The 13,304-nt window shown below is 40.6% G+C and overlaps 1 protein-coding gene across 1 annotated transcript in view; it reads left to right on the plus strand.

The window, feature by feature from the left end:
* Positions 1-8,906: 8,906 nt before the first annotated feature.
* Positions 8,907-13,304, plus strand: part of LOC145391454 (uncharacterized) — a 17,178-nt gene continuing 12,780 nt past the window's right edge. Inside the window, exons 1-2 of the mRNA XM_080266067.1 lie at positions 8,907-8,997; positions 12,978-13,099. Of these exons, the coding sequence (XP_080122193.1) occupies positions 8,907-8,997; positions 12,978-13,099 (213 nt within the window). The remainder of the gene's footprint in view (positions 8,998-12,977; positions 13,100-13,304) is intronic.

The following is a 13,304-nucleotide window of genomic DNA, read 5'->3' on the forward strand; positions in this document are numbered from 1 at the left end:
GGAGGGGAGGCAAGGCGAGAGAGGATGAGGAAGTGGTAGGCGAGAATGCTTTAGTTCCCCGTGACACAACAAAAAATAGATCATGATGTAACTGTTTCAAGTCACAGGACCGTATTCTACATGGCATAAAAGAGCACTTAGCCTTAGTGTTTTATTGTGCATATTACTCCCTGTTGTTTTCTCATATGTTATTTATGTCTATTATCGAGTTAGTTTCCCTTAGTAATGTACAGTCAGGGACAAAAGTTCGTCTAATATTTCACCTCCTCTACATACACCTTTCCTCTTTTAGGTAATAATCTTAAGCTGAGAGGTATTTGGTATGAATCTGTCCGTGGATGACTCTTTATGATATGAGGCATCAGAGAGCTCTAAATGTTGAGTAAACGCAGTGGAATGGGTATACTATATAAAATAAATAGCTAAAGAGGAGGTCCTATGAAATTATCTAAAAAAATAAAGTTTTTTTTCTTTTTAAATAACAGAACGGAGGAAGGAAAAACAAATGGAGAAAAAAATAATCCATACACCAGATTACTGGTGTCCTCTGTTCATAAAATAACTGTAACAGTTAGACTTGAACAGTTGTGGGTTGAAATTTGGAGGAAAACAACTCTGGGGAAGCGAGTTCCAGAGAGATGCAGTTCGGGGAATGAAAGAATTCTGATAGGCAGATGTTCTGCAATATGGTTGAGTGACATTCCAGTCATGAGCGCTACCAGATGCCCGAGTAGCACGAGGGAAGGCATGGAGAGGTGGCACCATGGACGCAACTTCGTCTGAGCATTTGCCAAAAAAATATCTGTAAAATAATGCAAGGGAGGTAACATTCCCTCTTACTTGCAGGGGAGGTAGTTTATATGTAATGGCAGGGTTGTTAATGATTCTAACAGCTTTATTCTGAATTTTGTCTAGTTGTCTTAATGCAACCTCTCCACAACCATTCCACAAGGGTGAGCAATATTCAAGCTGAGAGCGCACATGACTCTTATAAATTATAGCTAACTGCTCATCGGCGAAGAAGTTACGGACTCTGTACAATAATCCAAGTTTCTTTGAGGCGGTTTTAGCAAGTGATCTGACATGAGAGGTCCAGCTGAGGGCACTGTTAAGTGAGACACCAAGAATTTCAATACTTTTGGAGATGGGAATCCTAGTAGCACTGAAGGTAATGTACGAATCTGGCAATATCTGTCTATTAGTAAATTTTATATATTTAGTTTTACTAGCATTAAAAGAGAAAAGGTTGTTTTGTCCCCATTCACTGATTGTAGATAGATCTTGATTTATGGAGATGGCTGTACTGAGTTGAGAGGTAGAGATATTAGACTTTGTAAATGGATGTCTGAGTGTGAATGAACTACGTAGTGTTGAGTCATCTGCATATGAGTGAATGGGATTGTGAGTGACAGATAAGAGATCATTAATATGAACCAGAAATAGGGTTGGCGCCAGAACTGATCCCTGCGGCACGCCGGCGTTAATTGAGTGGAAATTCGAATATACATCATCTACTTTTACTCTTATTTTCCTGTCACTAAGATAAGAAGAAATCAAAGGAACAAAAGACGTTAGTCCATAGCAAGGGAGTTTGGACAGCAGGGAACGGTGCCATACTCTGTCGAAAGCTTTAGAGATATCAAGAGCTACTGCATGAGTTTCTCCAAAAAGATCAATTGATTGATGGATGGTATGAGTTAAGAGATTGAGTATGTCAATGGTGGATCTTTCGTGGTGAAAACCGTATTGTCTATCATTAATTAAGTTGTTGGATTCAAGATGTTTAACAATATGCTTATTAATTAAAGTTTCAAATACCTTACCAAGAGAAGATGTGATAGCTATTGGTCTGTAATTGGAGGGGTCAGACGAACTTCCTTTCTTAACTGGGTGGGTATTGGCTTCTTTCCATGAATTTGGGAATAAAGAAGTACGTATGCATAATCTGAATAATTTAGCTAGGACAGAGGCAAGTTCAGGGGAACACTTTTTCAAAACATTTGGCGGAATTCCATCTGGACCTGGAGCTTTGTTGGTAGGTAAATTGTCTAGGATGGATTTTACAAATCTTGTCTGTATTTTAAGTGGGGCAATTTCGGGAGAATCAAGTTCCAGTACTGAGACATTCTGGCTGGTATCATCTATGGTGGAGTTTCTTGCAAAGGTACTAGCAAAGATATCTGCTTTCCCACGTGGGTCATTTGTAATATTGCCATCTGAAGATTTTAGTGGGAAATGGAAGATGACTTGTTAAAGTTAATATTGAAAGAATTAAGAGTTGACCAGAATATTCTATTGTCATTAGGGTTGTTAAGTAGTTTTGATGCTTGCTTTTGAAGAAAGTTTGATTTAGATAGATTTAATACAGCTTTTGCATGATTTCTAGCAATTTTAAATTGGGAGAGTGATTCAGGTGTTTTTGATTTTAAGTAAGAGTTATATGCTAATGACTTTTGGGCTGTTGCTCTGGCACAATTGCCATCAAACCATTTTGGAGAGTTTGATCTTTTAGTGAATTGTTGACTTGGTATGAATAAATCCATATCAGCTAGTATTAAGTCACAAATGTGGGACTGGGTAGAATTGGGATCACTAGAGAAGAAAGACTGCCATGGAACATCAGCAAGATAATTTCTAAATCCATCCCAGTCTGCCCTGTCAAAGTGCCATCGGGTCACCCTGACAGGTTCGGAATGGGGAGGTGTAGGAGGGTTTACTAATGAGGCTTTGATGAGATTGTGGTCAGAGGATCCAAGTGGTGACAGTACCTCTATCCTGTATTGATCTGGATTATTTGTCAAGATTAAGTCCAAGAGATGGGGATTATGGTCAGGATTATCAGGTATTCTGGTTGGTTGCTTTACCAACTGGGTGAGATTAAACGATTTCGCAAACAGTTCGCATTCTAGACCAGCGTCGTCAGTCCGGGCAGAATGCAATAACCATTCAACATTGTGTATGTTAAAATCACCCAAAATGGTAATTTCATTGCCAAGGGCAAGGTCAAGGTTACTCAACTGAGTGGATATGGAATCAAATACACTGGGTTCCGAAGAAGCATTGGGGGAACGATAAACTACACAGATATATTTGGTAATGTTTTGGCAATTTAATTTATATAATGAGTAATCAAAACTGGATGAAGTGAAGTTTAAAATAGTATCAACTGCATATTGGGATTTGATATAACAACAGGTGCCGTCCTTGTTTCGAAAGTTTGTAAGGAGATGGTAACCGGGAAAACAAAATGGAGATATATTGGTAGATGGTGAGATTTGTGGTTCTGTGAGGAAAAGGGCCAAAGGGGATATGGACTGAAGGAAAAAATGAACTGAGTTTAAATTTGTGGTAAGGCCGCGGATGTTGGTAAAGAATGAGGCCGCACCGTCACCTCTTCGCCGACGAGCATTCCCGGAAATAGCAACAGTCGCTGCTGGCACAGTCGCTTGATAGCGACCGGGAGGACCCTGTGCCTCCAGCCCTACCCTGCCGGTGGTGGCAATCCGAGATACCACCTCATTTGATTGTGAGATTGCAGCGGCCATTACTAAAGATGTGAATAGAAGGTGTGATATGTTATGCGCATGTAGTGTGGTGTAGACAGTTGAAGGTAGAGGTATCATGAGAGCATGCTGGCCTACTCTCTGTGTAAATGAATGCACTGAAAATGTTCAGAAAAGGGAGATGGTCAGGATCAAGTCCTGAGGGCTGGTGAAACGGGAGCTCCAGCTCTCCCTGTCACCAGCTTGCCATCAACCTCGGGAGTACTACCCTGTTCGACTGGTGCTACAGTTTCCGTTTACTCTTTAAAGCAGTGGTAAGAACATGCTCTTGGTGTTTGCTACCAGGAAACAATAACTGATGGACTATGTGTGAGTGTGGGATCATGGTTGTTTTGGTGGAGGTACTCTTTGTAGCTAATGGCTATTGTATGTTTTGCACTCCATGCTGTGCCTTGCAATGAGAATAATCTAACAGGCATCAGGCGAAGCTGGAGTTTTGTTAACCCCTAATAACGCAGACAACAGCCACAGATGCCACTTAGAATATGCCTTTATCCTGACCCTTCATGTGTAATTTCAAGTTAACAGAACTGTAATTAGTTCACATGTGTGGGTGTATCACAAACATGTGCGTATAACACTCAAATTGCAAGATGCCGGTATGGTATTTTGGGTTGAATAAAACCTTCCAGAAAAGAGGGACGCCACACCTTTGAGTATTTTATACTTCCTACTTCCAGCCGATTTTATTCAGTTTAAGAACACCCCTACCTTCCCAAGGAAAAAAAGACTTCCGGAATTCTGGGAGATTACAGCCGCCGTCAGAAAAGTTCTGGCCAAGCTAAATAACGAGTTCTTCTCCGACTTTAACCAAATTTGGTTGAACGTTTGACAGACAAAGACCAATCATAATAGGTTTGAGGGCAATAGGCCAAACGTCAAGGTTACAAGTATAGTTTAATCATGCGTTGTGATCTGAATCTCTAAATTGCCATAGCAACCTCTCGTCAGGCCATGGGTTAAAGGACTCACCGATTCTCTGCATGATTCATCTCTGGCAACAAAGTCTGAAGACATGGCATACTTACAAAAGTCTGCACTACTAGAAAATAGTATGCTGAAATACCGACTTTATGTTTAGAGAAAAGAAAGCTGTATGCATTCTACACAAAAGGACATCAATGCATCAGCAAACCGGACTAGGGAAGAAAACTCTAACATTGTTCGATTATCAAGTTCAACAGAAAAAAGCTCCAAAAGAATACAGTAGCTAGCAGTGTGAGAGAGGCCTTCACAGAGTACTTCTGGTCTGATGAAGGGTCAATACCCTAGCAAAATTACGTAACATTAGCCTAATCATCCCAGTCCTGTACGTATGTAGATTTTTTTTTTAAATTATCATTCTCTCTCTCTCTCTCTCTCTCTCTCTCTCTCTCTCTCTCTCTCTCTCTCTCTCTCTCTCTCTCTCTCTCTCTCTCTCTCTCTCTCTCTCTCTCTCTCTCTCTCTCTCTCAGTGGCACTGTCCTCCATGATATCGCTGGCAAATTTTAGCAGTATTACGTCCTACATACCTGTCCAACGGTGGTCACAGAAAAACCCACTCAGGCTTCTCAGGTGAAAATAACTACCAGTACGTTTCTTCTCAAATCTTTCTTACGAAGTACCATAGAACTGATCTGGAATTAAAGAAGCAGGATTACTTAGGGAGAAATAAATACAAGGTGTCTCGCGAGTCACGAACCATAGGTAAAATTGATTATTAGAGTATTTTTTCGAAGTGCTGACCGTCGTGCCTCATACAAATATTCAAAAGGGTGACCCATTCATCGAGGACACGAAAGATGTCTGAGGTTATTTCTCAGCACGCAGCTGTGATTCCTGATTCCAGACAAGGCAGTGACGTTGTATATGTTGAGAAGATAATGTGCTACCTCATCTGAAATCAAGAATCTCAGCTGCATGCAGATTAATAACCCGACATCTTACAACATGTCCTCCATGAGTGGGTCACCTGTTTGAATATTTGTATGAGGACGTTGGAGCTGTTTAAGAAGAGCATTTTCAGCCATGAAGAAGTAGCCAGAGTGGAGGAAATATTCTTACTGAAGTTATATAATGCCAATCCATCATGTACAACACTTGATAAGCTGAGATTTGTCCAGTACAAGCAGAGGTTGAGCAAGGCATTCAGCAGCTTCCAACTTCAGAGCCTACCTCATACATCCTCAGCTGCAAAGTATCACTCATAACGCGCCTACTTTGCAGTTCAGGAGTGGTTGGGCAATGTTGAAGATCTAAGTCCTACTGACTGGGGTTGGGAGCTTCAAGGTGGAATGCTCAATCCCAATTTGACTGACAGACCAGTAGCAACAGAGCATGTTCTTCTCACTGTGTTATGTGGGTGTAAACAAATGTGTGTTAAGAGATGTAAATGTCGCAAAGCAGGACTTAACTGTACACCGATGTGTTCCTCGTGCATTGGCCAATCTTGTGCTAATCCATGCCCACCTGATGGAGAAGATAGTGAGTCCCCATGCTATAATTGTGACCATTACTAGATATGATGCTAAAAAAAATGTTTTATTTAAAAACACGGTAGTTCAATAATTGCTGCTGGCAAAAGTTAGTGCTGGTTGTTGGCTTTAAATGTGTTGACTTTACCACTTTGTTTAAAACAGTACATTACCTTCATATCTTGAATATCATTACCTTCATCGTATCTTGAACATACATCAATAAATCATTGAAATAATGGTAAAAAATGGTTTTCTTATACTCAAAAAACTTTAAAAAGGAGTATTACATGACCATGTGTGACTTCTGGTCCCAAAGTTATATAAGAGTCCCATGCCGTTGGCGGCCATCATGGATTTTCGTCCCACACCGGTAGCTCATGTGGAATGTTTAGAATGTTTGTGGATTTCAACTTGGCATGCTTCCAAGTAGCTTTCCTGAAAAACTCAGCTATCTCGAATTTTTTTCAGGTTCCCTTCCATGACCCTGGCCTATTATGTTCATGGTATGATTATAGGAGGTAGTGAGGTAAAACTGAAGTATTAAAAAAAGAAGAGTGCATGATAACAATCATATTCGTTAACTCTTCCTCTCATATTAAATTCATGCTGACAAATTAGCTAAGAAAAAAGTTGGTAAATGGAATTTTCCCTCGTCTCATCCCTTTAGCGGCTCCCCTCGCCCCTGTCTATATAACACGAGGCGGAGCAGTGCTGGGCAGGGATCCTTCTCGCACTCATACTCCCCGTGGATATGTAGGTTATTTTGACCCCCTAAAGAGGTTAGTACTCACACGCATATTCCTCATGGGCACATTAAATGTAGCCTGAAGTAGTCTTAGCATAAACTGAGAAGTGATAAAGAGAAATGAAGTGAACGGCCTGCTGGAAAAAGCTTTTGTTCACTGTCGTGGCAGTGTTTTAGTACAGAATCATTCCCGTATGCCAGTTTATAACTATTGATTAAATTCCAAGTAGTAACTGAATATAAGTTAATTAATGGCTCATAGTGGTAAATTAATAAAAGTTAGAATCTTTACTTTTTCCAGGTCGTTGGAAGCAACTGGAAGTTTAAGGGTAAAAGTACCTAATCTAAGTATAACTCTAGCTAATAAGAATTTTATTTCCTACTACGTTTTCAAACAAATATCATAATATGTACTCTGCCAATTCTGTAATTTGTGCTTACTCATTACTGTGAACTTAGGATCACATATAGTATTATGTTTCTAGTGTAAATCAAATAAATTCCAAGGCACAGGTGCTGGGGGAAAAAATGCCTGGGTAAGGTGCTACCATGATCTCGGTAGAAAGGCCCTAGCAGATGTTTTGGTGGAGACACCGTGCCTTATACTCACCTCACCACACCTACCTCTGAGCCATACCTCACGTGCCCCACTTACCCGTGTCTTGAGTATTAATATTTTTTAGTAGTGGTTGTCCTAAGTAGGCAGGAGAATGTGTGTACTTTATTAAATTATAACCTAGACTTTAATAAGATATAATTTAAGGTAATTAGCCGTTATATTACCCTTTTTTTTTTCTTATGCATGCAATAACTGCAGTTAAGGGGACGGGTTTTGCTTTGACTTTATATTCAGGTGGCAGTTAGCATGAAAGGGAACAACTGTCCGTCGTAAACACCCACCCCCGTAACATTACATAGTCTCGATCTTGCCCTATAATCATCTATGATACGCCCCGCTGTAGTCGCTTTATATCCAGGAGAAAACTGAGTCCACCAGTCTGACCGGCGTGAGAAAGAGAGTGGTAGAGTTTACTGATTGAGTTACGTTGTGGAGGTGGAGAGGGGAGGCTGTGTGACCACCAATGTTCTTCGTGCATTATGGGAAGGGGAGAGAAGGGGAGGACGATGGAGAGGGAGGGAGATGTTGGGGAAGGGGGAGGGAGAGAGAGAGGGAGAGGGGGACAGGTACGGGAAGGATGGGTAGAAGGGGAGAATGTGTAAAAATTTCGTATGGAGCACAGCTAATCCTTATCAGTCTGCTCACACTCTCAGAGCTGTGTGCATGTGTTTGTATACCTTTCTCTTCCCTCGGGTATGTCCCTCATTATGCCACCACACCTACCACGATCACCACAACTATCCCTGTTGCCACACCTACCACAACCACCACTACCACCACAACTATCCCTATTACCTCACCTACCACAACTATCCCTGTTACCACACCTACCACAACCACCACAACTATCCCTGTTACCACACCTACCACAACAACCACTGCCACCACAATTGTCCCTATTACCACACCTACCACAGCCACCATTGCCACCATAACTATCCCTGTTTCTACACCTACCACAACCACGACAACTTTTACTACAACTGCCATTACCACCACAACAGTTACAATTACCACAACCACCACAACAGTCACTTTTACCATTACTACCACAATTACCACTAGTATCCGTCACCACAAATAGCACTTACTGCACCTGCCAATATTAGCACAACGACCACTACCATCACAACTATCACAAAGACCACAACCACCATTTCCACCACAACAATCACCATTACCACAACTATCCCCTTTACTGCAACCACCACTTTTATCATCACCTCCGTTATCACAACTATCACTACTGCAATAACTGCCACAACCACCACTACAACCACAACCATTAATTATCACCACAACCTCCACTGCACCCAACCAAAACCACCACTACAGCACAACCATCCCCACAACTACCACTATCACCACAAATACCACCATCAATGTATAAAACCATATATTTATCTAGAAGTTTGACATACCCTGTAACTAATTATTTCTATCTCTCCTTGCCTTTCTTCCTGTGTCGATCTTTCGTTTTCTTTCTGTCTACCTGTGTATCCATTAACCTTTCTCCGTATCTCATGAAGCTCTGTACCCTCAGTGCGGCCCCAGTCATGTCCAGCAAGAAGCCAGACACCACCACCATCCCAATCGTCGACCTCGGCCAGTTAGGTGAGTAACTAAACACTGATTCTAAGTTAGGTGTTATGGGTTACTTATCACTTACTGTAATTTACTAAACACTGTTTGGAAGTTAGACGTTGTTTGGGACAGAAACCCGTAAAAAAATTATGCTATCGGATCCGACCAATGACGGCTTCATCTCTTGATTTTGAAATGTAGTTTTTCTTCACATTTATATAATTATTGCATTCACTCTTGTCATAGCAGCACAGTGTTCAGTATACTATGTGCCAAAGCCTTGTTCTGTTATATGGACAGGCTGAAAAGTTGTAAACAATTTTATGAATTTAATTAACATCCTCTCCCTCCGTCATACATGAATCATCAACGTACAATCATAACATCTCATGCTTACCAAATATATTCATTGGTCCTTCGTTTGCATGATACTGATCAACAAAAAGTCCTGAAACTGGGGAGCTCTGGACCAAGAATTCTTGAACTATAGGATGGGAACCATTGCGTGAGACGAAACTCTGATATTAAAAGAAATAGAATGAAACATTAAGAATGAGTAAAAATGTCTGTGAAGAGAGGTAGATTGAGACATATATAAATACATATACACATACATACATATAGGCATTAATATGGTATGTAATAATTATAGACATGGACAATTACAGGCATTAGTGTACAGGGTGTTCAATAAATATGTAGCAAAAATCTGGGGGGATGTTCCAGAGACGATACTGAATGCAAATTCCTAAATGGGCATATTGCGAAATCTCAATAGTTTGGGAGTTACAGCACTCCACAGATCGGCTCTGGATGTGTTGGAGTCAGGGGACTGTAAATGAGAAGTCCATCATTTACAATGAGATTTAATAACAATATTATACAATATGCTAGACACTGGTACGTCATTCATATTTACAGCAAATGTTCACATCTCCGGCCTCCTTGCTCAGTGCATGCTGCAGCCCGTTGCAGAAGTGGCTCACGGCTATATATTGGTAGCAACGATTTTCCACATCCTCCACATGATCGACACTGATTTTCACCTATGTACCTGGCTACTTACAGTACATACCTCCCTATCTATCCTATTACATACATACATACATACTGTACATACATACATACACGAAGTAAAAGACGAAAAATAATTTAAAAAAACGAAAAACAATTAAAGCGTTCAAGAAGTCATAATCAGCAAGTAAAGATACGATAAGCCCTGCCGTTCAAACCGGGACGAAGAGAGAGGGGAGAGGTAGATGGGGACAATCCCCGGGGCCCGGGCCCGAAGGGAGGGCCCGAGACCTCCAAGATAGTGTTAAGTGGAAAGAAACTGTAACATGTATCATGTATTACGTGAATGGAGTGCAATTTTCATATATAAAGTACTGCATGAAATCATAGGAAACTTTAATGTATTCATTTGTTTCTTTCCATTACACAATAGTATTACTTATTTTTCTTTACATAATATAGCCTGTATGTAGTATAATTTCCTTGTAGTTATTATCGCTCTTTTGTAGAGAGGTAGAGGAGGACGCTATGGCACACCAGAATTCTTTGGGCAGTACATCAATGTGCCATTGCACACTGGTTAGGGAACACTTTAACTGTGAGCTAAACAGAGTACAATACTCGTATATTCAGCACAGATTTCAGGGGAAGGGGGGCCCACTGTCGATAATCTTGCCCAGGGTCTGGTGATGGTTGTCGGCGGCCCTGCCCTCAAACGATGGTCGGACAATCGCTTTTCTAGATGTGGGATCACTTCTAAGTGGAGCGGCTCTGTGCACCTGTCTCTCACTAACGATCCCCGGACATGAGGTGCTTCGCTTCCATAGTTTTTTGGCGACTTCATTCTCATTGTTTAACCATGAGCTTATTAATTACAGTCTAAAAACTTTATCAAGAAAAGATGTGATAGCTATTGGTCTGTAATCAGAGGGATCAGAGGAACTTCATTTCTCTGGTACTGGTTGAAAACTTATGACTTTATTTATCTATGGATCAGTGTCATCAGTGTAGGTCGCTGCGGTTTTACGAGCCTGATTTTCTAAGTACATGAAAAGAGGAGCAGGACAAGCGACACTACTTTTGTTGGTTACTGTGCTGTAAAATTAGGTCTTTGGAGTGTAGGAATTAAACTATTGGCCGTCATGTCCCCGCTGCTCTGTGTGTGTGTGTGTGTGTGTGTGTGTGTGTGTGTGTGTGTGTGTGTGTGTGTGTTGTGGTCACGTGATCAGTTTATTTACTCCTGTCACTGTGTGTTAATTTAATACCGTAAGCATAATAGGCGCTTTGGCAACTCATCCTTAGTAGTCCATTTTTTTTAATTTGACACGTTCATATACCCTTATACGTTATCTGTTCAGTCTATGTCGTTACTAAAAAGATATAATAGACGTACAACTGTTAAAGAAGCTGCAATGGGTGAGGTAGTTTTGGGTCAAATAATGTGATGGGTGAGATAGATAGCTTAGAGTTAAATAACTGATAGATAACTAAGAAAGAGGGTGATATAAAAACCTTATTGTACCAGGCTAGGAAGGATTCTTAACACCTTTTCTTAGGCGAATTACTTTGAGAATTACACCTTTACTGCTTAAGTGAAATGATTGCAATGATTTTAAAGAATATTCTTCAGCCCGAACAGACCTAATTATCTGCAGTCGACGGTGTTCTCTAGGTATAGGTATTTCTCCCATTAGTGTAGTTTACCTATTTGTATCTTTAGAATTTAGTGTAGGTTAGAGATTTCCCTGTTAGGTTTATTAGTTTTAGTTTTTGATTTTATTTAATTAGGTTTTTTTATGGGTTATATGAAAAAGGAAAAAATATACCGGTATATTATAAAATATTAAAAAATAAATAAAAAATCATTAAAGTATACATATGTGTGTGCCTTAACGATCAGGGGCTTCGGCCTCAATGGCGAACAGACCACTAGAGGTTTATTGGTGACTGCATTAACACTCAGGCTCTTATGTCTCTCTCCCAAAAAAGTAAAATCGTCTGGGTAAACTGGAATACAATACTGAGCAGTTCCAATGATAACAGGTTTAACAAGGGAATTAAGCTTGTAATATTTTAAAACAAGGTCAGTGGCTCCTTTTCTTTCACAATTTTCTTTCTTATATAGTTTGAGTTGTAAGTGACTGAAAACGTGTATTTAGAAACTGAACTAACCTCATCGACCCTCGTTAAAATATATTATGATGAGGTCGAGGTGTTTTACTTGCGGATGTCAGGCTTCATTGTTGCTGCACTGTGCGATCTGTATGCATTATCATTTGTTTGGTCAGGTTAGACGAGGTTAGTTTAATTTGGGAAACACACACACACACACACACACACACACACACACACACATTCCGGACCACCTACATTTCACATAAAACAAAGAAAGAAGATGAAGGATATTATATATATATATATATATATATATATATATATATATATATATATATATATATATATATATATATATATATATATAATATATATAATATAATATCCTTCATATATATATATATATATATATATATATATATATGTGTGTGTGTGTGTGTGTAGAGAGAGAGAGAGAGAGAGAGAGAGAGAGAGAGAGAGAGAGAGAGAGAGAGTGAGCCTTCCAAAAGATGAGTTAGTACCTAAAGTAGGTACTGACTTCAAACTCTTCGTCCTGTGTTTCGTATAAAGTTTTTACCACATTCTCGGCAGGAACCCTCCTTCAGGCGCATGGGAGAGTGGGGGGGGGGGGACGGATCATTGGATAGGATATCTAACTCGCTGCTTTAAGGACTCGAGTTAGAATCTCGCATCAGTCAAGCTGCTGGACGTATTTTATTTTCCCTTTGACCCGTTTACCCAGATGTACAACTGGGGACCTGGATGTAACTTCGACTGTTGCCGCTAGTGTTGTAGGGGGAAGACGGAGAGTTATGCAAAAAATGATCATCTAGATGAGCCCTGCGCAGTCGATACCCAAAAGTCTAATCTTTCTTCTGCAGGCTTGGGTGTGGCTGGGGGCCTGAGCGAGGATGAGCTCCAGCGGGTGGCAAAGGAGCTGGGAGCGGCCCTGACCGGTGTGGGCTTTGTGTACCTCAAGAACCACGGCATTCCCAGCCAACAGGTGGGTTGGTGGGTGGCAAAGCTTTCTCCACTCTGACTTATTGGCTGTAACTGTTTTCAACATCATCATCACTATCCTCCTCCTCTCTCTTTCAGGAAAGACTTCCAGTTCACCAGTAGGAGGGACGGCTGTTTCCAGTCCTGCCTTCTCGGGAGTAGGCCTGAGCACTGTGTTGTCAAAAATGAGAGCGCCAAGGTGTGGACCA

Source organism: Coenobita brevimanus, chromosome 18 (genome assembly GCF_032717465.1).
Source record: "Coenobita brevimanus isolate Jiangsu-jjx chromosome 18, ASM3271746v2, whole genome shotgun sequence".
Classification (NCBI taxonomy): domain Eukaryota; kingdom Metazoa; phylum Arthropoda; class Malacostraca; order Decapoda; family Coenobitidae; genus Coenobita; species Coenobita brevimanus.